The 14476-nt window shown below is 37.5% G+C and overlaps 1 protein-coding gene across 2 annotated transcripts in view; it reads right to left on the reverse strand.

The window, feature by feature from the left end:
• Positions 1 to 836: 836 nt before the first annotated feature.
• LOC121318516 (diacylglycerol kinase iota-like) overlaps positions 837 to 14476 on the reverse strand; it is a 94280-nt gene continuing 80640 nt past the window's right edge. For both annotated transcript variants that reach the window (XM_041255266.1, XM_041255265.1), the window contains 13 exons: positions 11951 to 12051; positions 10555 to 10634; positions 10271 to 10315; positions 9780 to 9846; positions 9169 to 9209; positions 8223 to 8350; positions 7526 to 7645; positions 7072 to 7097; positions 6428 to 6465; positions 5186 to 5306; positions 4710 to 4746; positions 4080 to 4179; positions 837 to 3580 (listed from right to left, as the gene is read on the reverse strand). In XM_041255266.1, coding sequence (XP_041111200.1) covers positions 3464 to 3580; positions 4080 to 4179; positions 4710 to 4746; positions 5186 to 5306; positions 6428 to 6465; positions 7072 to 7097; positions 7526 to 7645; positions 8223 to 8350; positions 9169 to 9209; positions 9780 to 9846; positions 10271 to 10315; positions 10555 to 10634; positions 11951 to 12051 — 1021 coding nt within the window. In that variant the 3' untranslated portion in view covers positions 837 to 3463. The remainder of the gene's footprint in view (positions 3581 to 4079; positions 4180 to 4709; positions 4747 to 5185; positions 5307 to 6427; positions 6466 to 7071; positions 7098 to 7525; positions 7646 to 8222; positions 8351 to 9168; positions 9210 to 9779; positions 9847 to 10270; positions 10316 to 10554; positions 10635 to 11950; positions 12052 to 14476) is intronic.

The raw sequence follows: 14476 nt of genomic DNA on the forward strand, positions 1-14476 counted from the left end.
AGCCCCAATTTGTTCCTTAAACTCTACATACCACTATGTCTCTGCAAGTCATAAAGGTACAGGCATGTTTTCTTATATAAAAGTTTACCACAGTAAATTTGCATGGTAATTTCTAAAGCTTTTCCCAGGGTTATACTATGCATTAGACACAGTTTACTATGTTTTCCATGTCTTTTGTATGCTTTACTATAACTCTCCGTACTTTACAATGCTTACCCATGATTTACCATGTTTTTACAATGCTTTAAAATACTTTGTTATGCTTTTACTGTGGTAAACATTTTAAAAGGTATACTTAGAAGTATATTATAAATGACATATTCAAGCTTTGTTACAGCTCACTCACTGTAGACTAGACAACTGCATAAAATATTATAATTAGGGCTGTCAAGCGATTACAAAACTAATTTCAGTTAATCTTGGTTTTAATCGCATAATTAATTGATACAATTACTGCATCAATCTCATTTAAATTTGTTTTATTATGGATGCTATTATTATTATTATTATTATTATTATTATTATTATTATTATTATTATTATTATTATCATCATCCAAAAAACAACACAGCATAAAAACCCTGTTTTCCTAATTTTGGATTCTCTTTATAGTTTTATATTTATGTATGAACCACCTGCTAAATCACAATGAAGTCAGTTTATTACACACCTTATTGCATTTACAATTATCACTTTCCTTTACTGTTTCCTTTACTCATAAACTGACATTTTTCATTGCCGTTTAAATAATAATAATAATAATAATAATAAATGATCTTTTATCAATAACTTGAAATTGCCTAAATAAAACAAAACATTTACTGAGTAATGGTTACTGCCTCTATAATTGTAAATAATATTGTATAAAAATAAATGTGGTTATTGAAATAAAACAAAGCTACAATGTGAACGGGGCTGCAGTCAATAGCTATCCAGCAGCACTGGATACAGTATTGTACTTAGCTTGATTCATGGGTTTGCAGCAATCTGGAATTTCTCAAAGAGTACTCTTTCGAAACCGACAGGTTTCATTTGATGTTGTCTGTAGCAGAAAAACTACTAGAGTGTATTCTGAGAAGTGAAAGCATGTTTAGCATGCAGCTGGCACAGCAGACTAGATACACTTCTGTGATACTGGAACTCGCTTTGACAGCAGATACAAGTAACCATATTTTTGTCTAATGAAGTGGCAAAGTAAAAAAATAAAATAAAAACTTCCATTAACAAATCCCTTCAGTTTGAGTGCTTTACTACATAATGCAGTTCCGTGACTAATATTATATTCATACAATGACTACACTCATTCAATCCTGGCATACACTAAAATGATCCTGCAGGAAATGAATTACAGTATGCCAAGAGGGACAAGACAGGAGTGCGATTAACATTCATTAATAAACTGAATCTCCCAAATAATGAACACGTTAATCGCAGAAGTTAACTGCGGTTAATTGACAGCTCTAATTATAATAAAATAAAAACAGATTCTAGGGGACAGTGTATTTTAAAAGCACCTTCCTCCTTCAAAGTGTCTTCAGTGCTAAAAAAAACAAGTGGCAGAGGTTATTTCATAATATGTGTAATCAATGACTTGCCACAAGCCAGGAGGCCCCCAAAACAGGTGTCCGTCCTGCAAGGGGTAAACAATAAAAGCCCCCCACCTAGTGACTTACCAAAAACAAGAAACTTCCAACCACGCCACTGTAAAATACCATCCACCACAAAGCCCTGCAGTGCCATTCACAACCACCCATGTTTCATAACATTAATGTAATGTAAATAATGCACAAATGTCATCCATTTATATTGCATTGAATATGGCTCAGATTTTTTTTTTTTTTGAGATAAATAAATACACAATAACAACACTAACTGAACCATTTGAGAAACAAATATTTTGTAACTTTGCTGGAAATGTATCTTTTTCACCAATGTGTGAGAATTTTTTTCCCATAGTTTCTGCACATCTCAAGGCATGGTGGAAGAATTCAATATATTTTTGGTGTTTTTTTTTGTCTTACTGTATTTCCTTGTTGCACCCACAGGGAGGTGCTCTGCACATACATCATTATCTGGCAGACCTGGAGTAGCTCAGACAGCCACAACACAGCACAATTTCTCTGGCTATGCATTAGGTGGCGCTAGGCACACCGCTGTTTCATTCTAACCAGGAGAAGCTTGCTTCAATCCCAGCTGACTGCTTGTCTGGTTACAATAGCAAGAACCTTTTCCGAAAAGTTGTACTCACGATTCCCATACTGGAAAATCTGATTATGTCTCTCACATAGGCAATCCAGTGTAAGCAAGTAAATCATTAAATAAGTATTTAGGACATTTCAAATATAATAAATACATTCTCCAAAAAAAGGCTATGCTCCTGGAATGTCAGTCTGCTCCTGGCTTCAAATTCAGAGCTTAGAAGTTCCTGCTTTGTGCTCTGACTCACATACAGGAGAAACATGGTCCACTCAGGAAGGCTGCCATGCTTTGAGAGAGCTGGGAGCTACATGGAATGGGGATAGAGGTGGTGGGTATTTTAAGAGCTGCTGAGATACCAAACTGATAAAAGTACTGGAAATCAGTGAGAGTGGGTGAGAAAAAATGGGAAGTTATAATGTTGTGTGAAGCAGGACTACTGTTAGCAGGGCAGAGATTTGTACTTTTAGAGTGCTTTTTACACCAGTGTCTACCAGAAACACCAATAAGCCTCCAGCAGTGAGACAGACCAGTTTAAAAAGGTTTAACAGATAGCTGATATGGTGACGTGAGCATGCAACAGAAAGCAACTACGTGTGACATTTTCAAACCATTTTCCCCATATGCAAAAAACTTCAAGCAACAATAACAAAGTAGAAAAAAATACAACTAGTTGCTTCAACAGGAAAATTGCCTCATGCTTCTCGATCGTTAGACTATTACACTATAGCTTCTACTCAAATGTGAATGTTGCTTCCAGAGCTGTCAACAAGGAGAAAGTGAAACTCCCCTGAAAATATTTCGACAGTAAAACCTACTGAGCACAAGGAGCTCCTGATATTCTGAGCCTCATGATAGCGCTTTTTTGGATTGTCTCTGCTATATGACAATATAGGATCCTGAATGCACAGGACAGACAGTCCTGTAAATTCCACACCACATTCTCCAATGCCGTTTCTCCAGGATGAAGTGTTACATAATGCGCAGCGTGTTCATATGTCATAGAGAGAGGTAGGTCCAGGGAGCTGGATGATATAGTGAGGCAATTCTCTGTCGCTGGATACAAGGTTATTAGCCAGCTGCCCCACCCTCGCCACCTCTCAGAAAATAAATAAAAAATAAACAGCAGCCTCCTGGTAAAGTCTCGCAAATTCTCCACAGTTCCTCTCCGCTTCCTCACCCCACTGCTGGCTGCAGGATTGGTGTGGGAGGGTATCAAAGCTGTGTGTAGAGGCAGAGCATCAACTCTCCATCGGGTTCCAGTGACTCACACCGCAGTCTCCAGGTCCTCGTGGGTGATTATACGATACTGCTGCCTGCTCTCCAGGTACGAGGCCAAATCTGAGTCCCCGGCAGCCTGGGCCTTGTCCTTGGGTGTCTTGCCCTAAAGTGGTTTTATGGATGGAGCAAAATGCAGGGAATGTGGCACAGAGAACAGAAGGAAAACAAGGGGGAGATCGGCCATGGGCAAAGATTAAAAAAGCAAGAGAGAGGGATTGTAATGAATGAAATGAAACAAACAAGAATTCAAGATTTATTTCTACATATTTCAAAACTGCTGTAGCCTATGCCAGATCTTTAAGTATTTCCTGTAAAATAGCATCTGTAAAAACTTGTGTGTAAGGTTTGGTGTTTGTGTGAAATAGTTTCAGAACTGTGTTAGCAGTGTCAGTAACTGTGCTTCAGCAATTTGGAAAACCTGTCAGCCAGGTATCACTGCAGTTTTCAAACAGCTAATGCAGCATATATTGAAACTAAAAGTGCTAGAACCTGTTATCAAACCAGGTAGCTAAAACGTGAGGCACAGAACTGAAAAAGTCCCTCTGAGCACTATTTATGGAACCTGTCATTGTACAGTTAAAGGGACAAGACAAAGTATCTACCTGGAAATCAGGCTTTATCAAGGAGGCCCCTGCATCGATGAGCAGCCTGCAGACACTGTGCTGGCGATGGTAGGCAGCTTTGTGCAATGCAGTATCCCCCCTAGATGAGACAGGAAAAGGTCAGGGAAATTAGATATTTTGTCTATAACAGGGATGGAAATAAAGAGTCATTCCAGAATTCCCTGTGAGCTTTGTCTATTGAAGTTCTCAGTTTAATCTCACAGTTAAACCTGGAATGGATCAAACAACTGCTATAGAATGGCAGTCAGGTTACTCAGGGCAACAAAAGAAATTAGCCTGCTCATGAAATTGTCCTGCACACAAAATTATTCTGCTCATAAAATGATCCTGCTCACTCAAAGAAATGATCCTGCTGACAAAATGATCTTACTCACTCAAAGAAATGATCCTGATCACAAAATGATCTTACTCACTCAAAGAAATGATCCTGATCACAAAATGATCCTACTCACTGAAAGAAATGATCTTGCTCACAAAATGATCCTACTCACTCAAAGAAATGATCCTGGTCACAAAATGATCCTACTCACTGAAAGTCAGGAAGCACAGAGCACTGCTGATTTAAACACAACATTTACATGTTGTTATTTAATTAAGACAGATACTCACATTTCACTGTCTCCAATGTCTAGCAGCGTCATGGAGCCTGCAATTCAAACCACAGACACTCATGTAATCACAGGAAGCAATGAGATCTTCAAAATAGAATGTCAGGCAATTGTTCTTAATTCAGGTATGATTCAAAAGGGTAACCCATTTGTTTACATATTTTTACAGAACCAGGGAATCCACCTGGTTTATATCAACAACTTTTGAATGGTATTACCAGGATAACCATAGTGGTTTATACAATATAAGGTGATGTGTTGATCAAAGCACATCGACAAGATACCAAGGTTTTTTCACCAAAATGCAAACTGCACCCAGTAAAATAAATGTAGTAGTGTTAATTTAAGGACTCAAAACGTTTGCCTAAGTTGTTTAGTTTTTCAAGTCACATTTCACAAAAAATGCTGCCTACATTTTGGTGTAAATCCTTGATACACCTGGCTTTACAAGTCCTTAACTTGTAGTACAGAACTCACAGTGCTCCAGAATCAAGGTGACAATCTCCCTGTGCCCATGCTGGGCTGCAAGGTGTAGAGCAGAGCAGCCATTTGGACTCCTCACCATCAAGCTAATGCCTCGCCGGCAGATCTCCGAGAACTGAGCCAGGCAAGAAAGAGTTGAATTATACACAATTTAATAAATCCATTATACAATAACAACAGGCATTAATGATGTGCTGCAAAACAACAATTAATAAATATAGGTATGTACGACTACCGCTTAGTATGATAAAATATTTTTTTAGTTCATAATGGTGTCAGCCTGCCATCACTATAAGTAGTATGTATCCTTTCAGGGGGACAAATGGACTCCATTACATACTGGGTGTAATCTGGCAACCACATGTACAATATAATACAACACCAGTGCAAGACAAATGTACTCTTATATGGGGCTGTTCATGGCAGGGCATCCCAGATCGCTTTCCAATAAAAACAACAGATTATAATCAGATGCAACTAAAACAAAATGCTCAAACGGATATGTTTTCAATCTAGACTTAAAAGATTCGATGGTGATGGTTTTCCAGTTATCAACTGGAACTGAATTCCACAGGCTACTAAAAGCACTTGCCCCTGCCAGACTTTTTGCAATCACCAGCACATAAGCGTTGAAGACATCAAAGAACACGGTAAAATACAGAATCAACAAGCCTTGAGTATAAGAAGACCAAGGCCATGAAGGACGTTTTTATAAGTACTACTTAAACCTGCAGGGTGCCGTCGTGAGGATCTGAGCACTGGAGTGACATGCTGAAGTCAGTGTGTGTGACTAACAATTTTGGCAGCAGCACTCTTAATGAACTGAAACCTATTTAACATAGAAGGCCATCAAAAAAGCAGTACAATAATGTTGTCTTAAAGCAAGCATAGTAAATCACTGTAAATCACAGGCAGGTTAAGAAAAGTAGAAATAGAACTTCATCTCACCTGTAGAGGTCAGAATCTGTAAGGCAGTGTATCACACAACACTGTCCGTTATACTTCAAAATATATCTGACAGTTGCACAATCAGAGATAGTAAAGTATACTAACTAGTTTTTCTCTTAAAATTAGAAATTATGAGAACATTTATAAAAGAAATGATTCGTCCATTACTAATTTTCTCGAAATCATATAACACCGCTCACCATTGATCCAGGTTTTACCTGTTTCAAATGGTGGAAACCTGAGTTGGAATCTATTAAAAGTGTAACTGGAGACTAGTAACGTGTTTACCTTTTGCAAGTCTCCGCAGACAGCAGCCTGTAGCAGAGCTGGAACAGAAACAGCCTCAAATCATTCATCCACACCAGTGGAGCAATGTGACGGTATTCATATTAATATAGAGGACGTTTCCTCCTTGTGGCCCGCTCACATGCAGACTACTCTGTCAGACCATTTCATATGGAGACACTCTGAAGAACTCCCTCTAGTAGACCAGCCCTCTGGTCTACTAGACCACTCACTCCCTTTAATAGAGGTATAGCCAACCAAAGAGCCACTTGCCATGAATTGCTTGCAATCCCTGCAGATGTGTTATAGTGGCTGAGGGCAACAATGCTACCCAATTCTTCTTATTACTACTGCGAGCCACTATAGAAAGGTGACAACGATATTATCCTAGTGCTACCTTCCAAGTTTAATTGCTCTGTAACTACTATGTAAAACATATATAAAACAGATACTATTTTATATCCAGCATGCAAACTTTCAAAATTTGATGCAGGGCATTGTTATTTCAGTTTTAAAAGTTATAAATACAAACACTTTCATGATTGTGTAAATTCCTGAAAACAACAGATTCTCAGAATACATTTATTTAGATTTATGTAAAATAATTTAATAAATACAGTAGATCACATACCAATAACCAAACTTACCTTGCTCTTCTGGAGTTACAGGGGTCCTAGGAAAACCAATATCATAATTACACTTGATAGTCTAGTTTTGAGGCAATAGGCCCCATACCATACAGGATGCGACTTCAATGCAACTGTTTGCTTGTATTTGGTTGCACAAGATAAATTCAACAAATTGAGCACAACCTGCAAGTCTTACAGACAAAAAAACCACAAAACAATTTATTATCAGTGTAATGCTAATGTAACATTAACAATACATATCATTAGCAGACCACTAAGTTATCTGTAATGGCAACGCCAAAGAATGGATTTGAAACGCGCAATTCAATAGTTCACAGTTTTGGTTCATACTATTGTGATATGTGAAAATGTTACCAGTTTGGTTCCATTATACTGCCATTACGTTACCATTTACAACAATAATAACTGCATTGCCTGTAGTCCCATTTCAATTGAGTAAATACATACTTACCGTAGCCCCTGTGTGTCTTCTGACTGCCTTTCCTGATTCTCCTGTCTTGTAGCAGAGTGCAGCACACCACTGTCACTCACAATGCGCTTTCGGACTGAGCCATTCCACAACTCAGACATACTGAGGGGAAAGTGGAGGGAAATTATGCAGCAAACTACCATTTTAAGGAACGTTACAACGAAAACATATGAGTTAACTAAAGACTGCAGGGATCGCTTTGAAAATACGACCCAGTAGGTTTTAGGTTGTAATGATTATATGATATATAATATGTTAAGTGAACAAAACATAGATACATTTGTCTTCAATTTATATGAACTTTAGTCCTGTATAAGTAAAGTAATTTTCGTTTCTCCAGTTATAGTCCTCTAGGATCTCTACTTTTTGGCCACAAATGCACCCTTGAATAACTTTTTGTTCTAATTCTTGAAGCTCTTTGAAACACTTTCAAATGGCAAAGAGGCATCCAACTATACAATTGTAAAAATCTGTTGAGACATGAGCAGTCGGCAGATATACAAAAACACAGAACCCACTAAGCAATACTGCTACTGCACAGATGAAAAGACCAATACATTGATCTGTTTTGTGTTACTCCAAACCTGAGACTGGTATGATGATTTCACACAGACTGAATCGAACACAGCATCCAGAACAGGATGTTACCATGCTGACTCAGCCCACTGTGTGTACTCACCCTGAGCAGGGATCCACCACCAGGTCTGGCATTCCTGGAATGTTGCCTCCTGGCTGCTGTCCTAGAGACTCGGATTCCATGATGAAGATCTCGTCTTGAGAAATCTCTGTCACAAAGTGGAGATGCTCCTGAAAACAAAACACACTATTTTGTCATCAAGGGTTCAGACAAATGTTGAGCTGTGTTCCTTTTCTCCACCTACATCGAGCCTGACCATCCATTTCAACAGGAAGACCCCTCAGCCACCCCCACCCCCCCCACACACAAAGAGTCCCCAAGGTTTATCTAAGCTTTTCTACTGAAGTCAGTCCATTCTCCAGATTGCACAAATTTAAACATTATTGGGTTCCATTAGGACTGAAGCTATTATAGTGCCTGTAAGTTGCCCAGAGCTGCGTGATCCTCTGCCACTGTAGCTCTGAGGTGGCTGCATGGCGGGCCTGCAGAGTGAAAAGAAGTTGACGGCACATGTTTCGAATGATGCGTGTGTTCGTCTTCGTCTCTCCAGAGTCAGTGCAATGGTGGCAGCAATGAGCCGAGTTGAAATAAAAAAAAATAATTGGGCTTTCCAAATTGGTGAGAAGACAAGAAAAAAGAATTGGCAAATCCAGCTGACTACATTTTCCTAAAGCCTTCCACTCTGAAGTGTCATAGAAGTAAAGCTCTTCAGGTTACAAAAATAGAAACAAACAACTTGAGAATGCCAAAGAGCAGCAAAAAGATAAACTATGACAGACTATAGTAAACTAACACCAGAAAGTTTTAGTGTAATTTTTTTTTTAATTAATTTTATTGTGGAACACTGCAACTTCAATTATCTGGTGAAAAAACTAATTAAAACATGTTTGTGCATCTGTGCTTTCCCATATAAAAACTAATAGTTAAAGTGCATGAAGTGTATTTTTAGTGCTACTGCAAAAAAATCTTATCCCAGTTCTATTCCTACCTGAGCTCTGTCAATGCGATAGAAAACATCTGCAGAAGTAGCTAAAAAAAAGAGACAAAGTGAAATCATTTTAATGCATTTTGAAAGTGTTGACCTTGCTGGATCATCGGTTTAAGCTCACTGACAAGTCTCCACTGCTGCAGCCTGATTCAGTCTTCTGTTTACTCATACATGGCATATTCGGAGATGCATTTAATTAAGCATTGTAAATTTCCAAATCAGACATTACCTCTTTACCCCTCATTAAAAAAGTCATTGGTGAGGCATTATTTAATTTAAAATAAATCTGAAATCACTACATCAAGAAATACTTTTATTTCTAGATCCTGGATGCAAGAAATCAGGATCAATCACATGTTAGACAGTAGAATTTAATCACATAATTTACTGTACAAAAAAACCATAGAAACACTATAGTCCATCCATGGTATAGTCTCAGATCAGTTATGTGACTGTTAGCTGAGTTTTAGCTTTTTATTTCAAGCTTTTTAATACATGGCTTGATTTTAGAAGCTTAACTTTTCTAAAATATAAAACTTAACAGGGGTAAATACTAAGTGAATATGACCCAGAATACTATCAGTGTAGTGCTGAAGCTGCAGCAGACTTACAGTCTAGAAAGCACCAGTTGGGACAGAGTCTCTGGGAGCATGGTCTGGACTGGGATTCGTTCTCATTCTGACAGGGAGGCAGGAGTACAATAACATCAGACATGCTGGCAACAGAGAATGGTTTAATGCACAAGCCTTTCATTTCAAGAGCCCCATGTTCAAACCTGGTTTGGTTCCGTCAACTTTATTACCAGTGGGCAGTAGTCTACTGCCAGCACAGTCTCAGGATGATAAAGTATAGTAAAAATCATGAATAACCATGGTAAAGAACGTAATTACACAGTAAACACATGGTGTGAGAATGGTACACTGCTAATTTTCTGTGGTACATTCTTTAGTTTTACAATTTAATAATTCAACTATTTGTTTAATTCATGAAAAGGCAATGCTAGCAGTGCTTTAACACTCACTTCAGTGTACAAGTACCCTTCACTAGTTCACTGCACTCTGTTTCAAACCTGCAAACACCATACAAACAAAGAAGTGAATACCTGGTAATGTACTCTGTGAGTGCTGGAAAAACCTGGGTGAATATCCTAAAAGACAGAAAAAGAGAGACAGAGCGAGAGACTATCATACATGAGCACATTCAAGAGAAAGAGGAACATACCTAAAAAAAACATGTTACAAAAGTGACACTATGCCTTTTAAGAAGGGAGCAGGGAGTTGGAGAGAAATAACTGACAGACATAAGCAGTGCACTGACCTGTTTTGTGTTTGAAGAATTATTTAACATGACAATTGAAGGATGCCCCATCACCGGTACCAGACTTACCTCCTGCAGCCGGTCGATGTACAGCCGACAGGTCTCCAGATCACAGTCTCCACGAACAACAATGATCCCAACTGGAATGGCTGAGGGAACAGAAATACAGGATTATAACAGTTTACTGCCATGTATAGCATAGCAAATGCACAGCAAAACCCAGCAAAGCAGTAAAAGCATTGTGAAGCACAGGTTAGCATGGTACATCACAAGCATGGACAGCAAAGTTGGTTAAAAACTATGATTAACCTTCAAAAAGAATGGCAATTACTTGGTAAATAAATACATAAAGCCGACTGGAATGGCTGAGGAAAGTAATACATGGCAGTTTACTGCGGTATACCTTGGTAAAAGCATAGCAAAGTGTAATAAAACAGTGTAAAAGCATTTAAAAAATCAAGGTAAAGCCCAGGTTAACATGCAGCTAACTGGAATGGCTGAGGGAAAATAAAATTACCAGCAACACACAAAACAACACCAGTGTAACTAACTTAAAGTAACAGTAAAGTGCCAAAAAGGCTTGCATTATATGATACCAAATATCATAACAAACCACTGTTTATCACGTCGCCAGAAGCCCTTGACGGAACTACAGCTTCATATGTACATTTTGCTGTACACTATTCCTTGTTGAAATTGCTGTTCTATGAAGGCTGTTCCATCGTTCCATTTAATTAGGACTTGTGTGTTGTATTTAAACCAATTATCAATGACCTTGACTTTATATTAAATTGGTCTCCTGGGGTTTTCAATTAATTTAAAAATACTCCAGCCTTCCCTTATCCGTGCTATTTTAGGTGCTCCCTCGTTAATTCATGAATTCAACTGGTTCACAAATTGACCATGTTGACAGTTGTACATTTACTATTCTTTCCTGTTAAAGGGCCCTTTGTGTTATCGAAATAATGAGTAACTACTGCATCCCCCCCACTGAGTGTGAATATCTATGGTATGCCTATAGGCATATAGGGGATTCATGCAATTGGGATGAAACTCGTTATTTAACATGAACAATGTGACACCTTTCTAACTCTGTGTTATGTGTATACATTCAGATGATGTAGTTCTATTGAGTTGCATGGTGTGTTCACAAGAGCATTGTCAGCTGTACTCTCATGAAGAGATGCTCTGATGAGCTGGTCTGTTTAGGACTGGTACTAGGACTACAGCCACACAATGTATAATGTTTGGATAAACCGTGTTGAAATCAAATTCATTTGATCCTCATTCATCCAAGTCAATTCTTCAAACCTAGCACAAAGTAGGATGAGAGGGTACATGTGGAAGAGAAGTATAAAGACAGTAAGTTTCCTTATAAAGTGCAATGGTATTACTTGATTTCCTCTTAGGAAATGTGCATTTGTTTAAAAAAATAATTGTAACTGTACCCTCCCTGCACACTCACAGATTTCTCGCAGTCTCTCCTTGTCAAACTGAAGGGCCTCGTAATCCTGCAAGCTTATTCTGTTCACTCGAAGCCGCAACCGGTCTGGAACAGAGTGAGGGCTAAAATAAAGAAAACAAAGAAAGAACAAAAAAGCACAAGTTGAAAGAAAACCATACTCCAAACAAATACCATTCAACCAAATCAAAAGGGAAAAAATAGGGTTGAGGTGTTTACAATTCCTCTCTATACTGAAGCATCATGTCCTGGTAGAATGGTACCACGGTGGTAATGTTTTTATTTTTTATACATATCAAGAGTATCTCAATATGAACCAATACACATACAAAGGCTAATTTACTGCAGTTCAGTGGTACAATTCCAGTACCAGCGTGCTACCGTATCAGGTGGGTCTCCTATGGGCAACGTTCCTTTTAAGCTTTTTAGATACTGAAAAACTTGCCGTTTGACTGAGAAAGGGTAAATTATCAGTGAGAAACCTTTGGCCACGCATTAAACCTTTTGTTATTTTTGTTGCATTGTACAATTTTGAAACTAAATTCCAACACAGTTATACAATTTGCTTTAAATTTAAACTACACATTTATTGTGGCTTTGCCTCGGATTCTGAATTATCCTCTGATTTATATATAAAATAAACAGAAATTTTATGAAGCGTATTTTTACTTTGATGAAGCCTGTACAAAATCCTATCATAAATGCAGCCCTGTCAGTTGTTGTCATAGATATAGACTCTGCATGCTTAACTGGTGGCTTGCATGTAATTGCTTTATACTACTGTATAAAACATGTGCGTTTGCACTGCCTTCAGTTGCAGCCATCTTTAGGGATACTGATTTACCATTTTTGGGAATAGCAAATTCCGTTTTTAAAAAATGGCCAATTCCGTTTTTCCCACTTTTTATCAATGTATTAATAAGGAAACATGGCATTTGAACATAACTATAATGTTAATAGTTAAGTAAATTAATAAATATTACAACAAATATTTTTATTAAAGCCAACACTTTTTAAAATAATACTTTTCTTGCTGTATTAGTAAGTAAAGCACCTGAATACACTTCAAACATGCCATAAAGTTTATAGACATCACTTGGCTCACTACTGTCATTAAAATAAGCAGAGAAACCTAAAAATTAACTTACAACAGTACAGAAAACAGATGTCCAGCACTGTTGTTTGACTCATATTTACAGTCTTCCACTAACAACATAGTTCAGTCTACAAATTAAGGTCTTTTGAAAAGACCAATTTATTTTACTGCTGGCATTACAATAACAATAAAAAAATATGAAAACCGTTTAGTTACATTCCACCAATGTCATGTGAGTAATCCTATGTAAAGTAATCCACAAATTAAGTTTATCGTTTTACTGGCATTACAATAACCAGGATAAAATATGAAACACATAAAAAAAGTGTACAGATGACTGACTCGTTGTGGTTCACTGCTGTGTGTCAGCTGATTGTAATTTAAATAGTGCTCCTTTTAGTGTAAACGCATAATGAATCTTCCCAATGGTTTCTTTACTAATTCTGCCTTGTTATTTGCTAAATTTAAGAGGGGGGGGGGTGTCTCTAGACAGAATGTCTATATCAAACAAATGGTGGGTAGAGTAGGGCTACATCCTTGACACAGAAAAGCAATCAATTTTCTTTAAGGAATGCATAGCTAGACAAATTGCTTTGAGCTTGTTCCTTCAGCGTCAATTAAAGTAATTAAGAAACGGCCATGATTTGATAATTACAGCTTTATTAAAGGGAGATATCATAGAAAGAAATAAACTAACAATAATTAAACACGCAATTAATTTGGCTTACTTATTTACTTTGGGAAAGCCTGGTCTAAGCTTAGACATTACCTTACTTTTTCAGCATTGAAGAATGCAGTGCTTTGCCATTGCTGCCATCTTATTTATTTTCTTGTTCTCTACATGTTTACGACTGGCAATATGATCGTTTAACAGTATTGACATCATACATGATCAATGGAATGACAGCAAAACTCAAAGATAATCTGATTTTTTTAGCTCTGCCTTTTACAGAAACATTGCAGTTTTTATATTCCTTGGTGCAGCTTGCCATGTTGAGTTTCAGCAGACACGTGAGTGAAGTCACATGAGGAATAAACTCAACTTGCAAAAATAAAAGCACATGGTAGGTCTTCTTCAATTAGTATTTTTTAATTTTTTCAACTAAAATAAAAAAATTAATATGTTGATTACATTTTTACCAGTTTCAAAATGCCTGAGATGATATTTCTGAAATGGTCATTTTTTAAAAGGTAAATAAAACAAAAACTGTCCAAATACGAGTACTGTGATTTTTATTTATGTTTACCAGAGTATTTATACTTCTAAATAATGCAAAAAGATTGTGCTTCACTGATTATTATTCAATTATATGACAAGTTCAAAACTGCAAAGTTCATGAGCAGCACTGAGCAGCACTCTCCATAGAGGCAGAATCACCAGATGCCTGCTTCGCCCACCCTGTACCTGTAGATTCGCTGGCGCCCGAGCGAGC

This window comes from Polyodon spathula, chromosome 7, assembly GCF_017654505.1.
Source record: "Polyodon spathula isolate WHYD16114869_AA chromosome 7, ASM1765450v1, whole genome shotgun sequence".
NCBI classification, from domain to species: Eukaryota; Metazoa; Chordata; class Actinopteri; order Acipenseriformes; family Polyodontidae; genus Polyodon; species Polyodon spathula.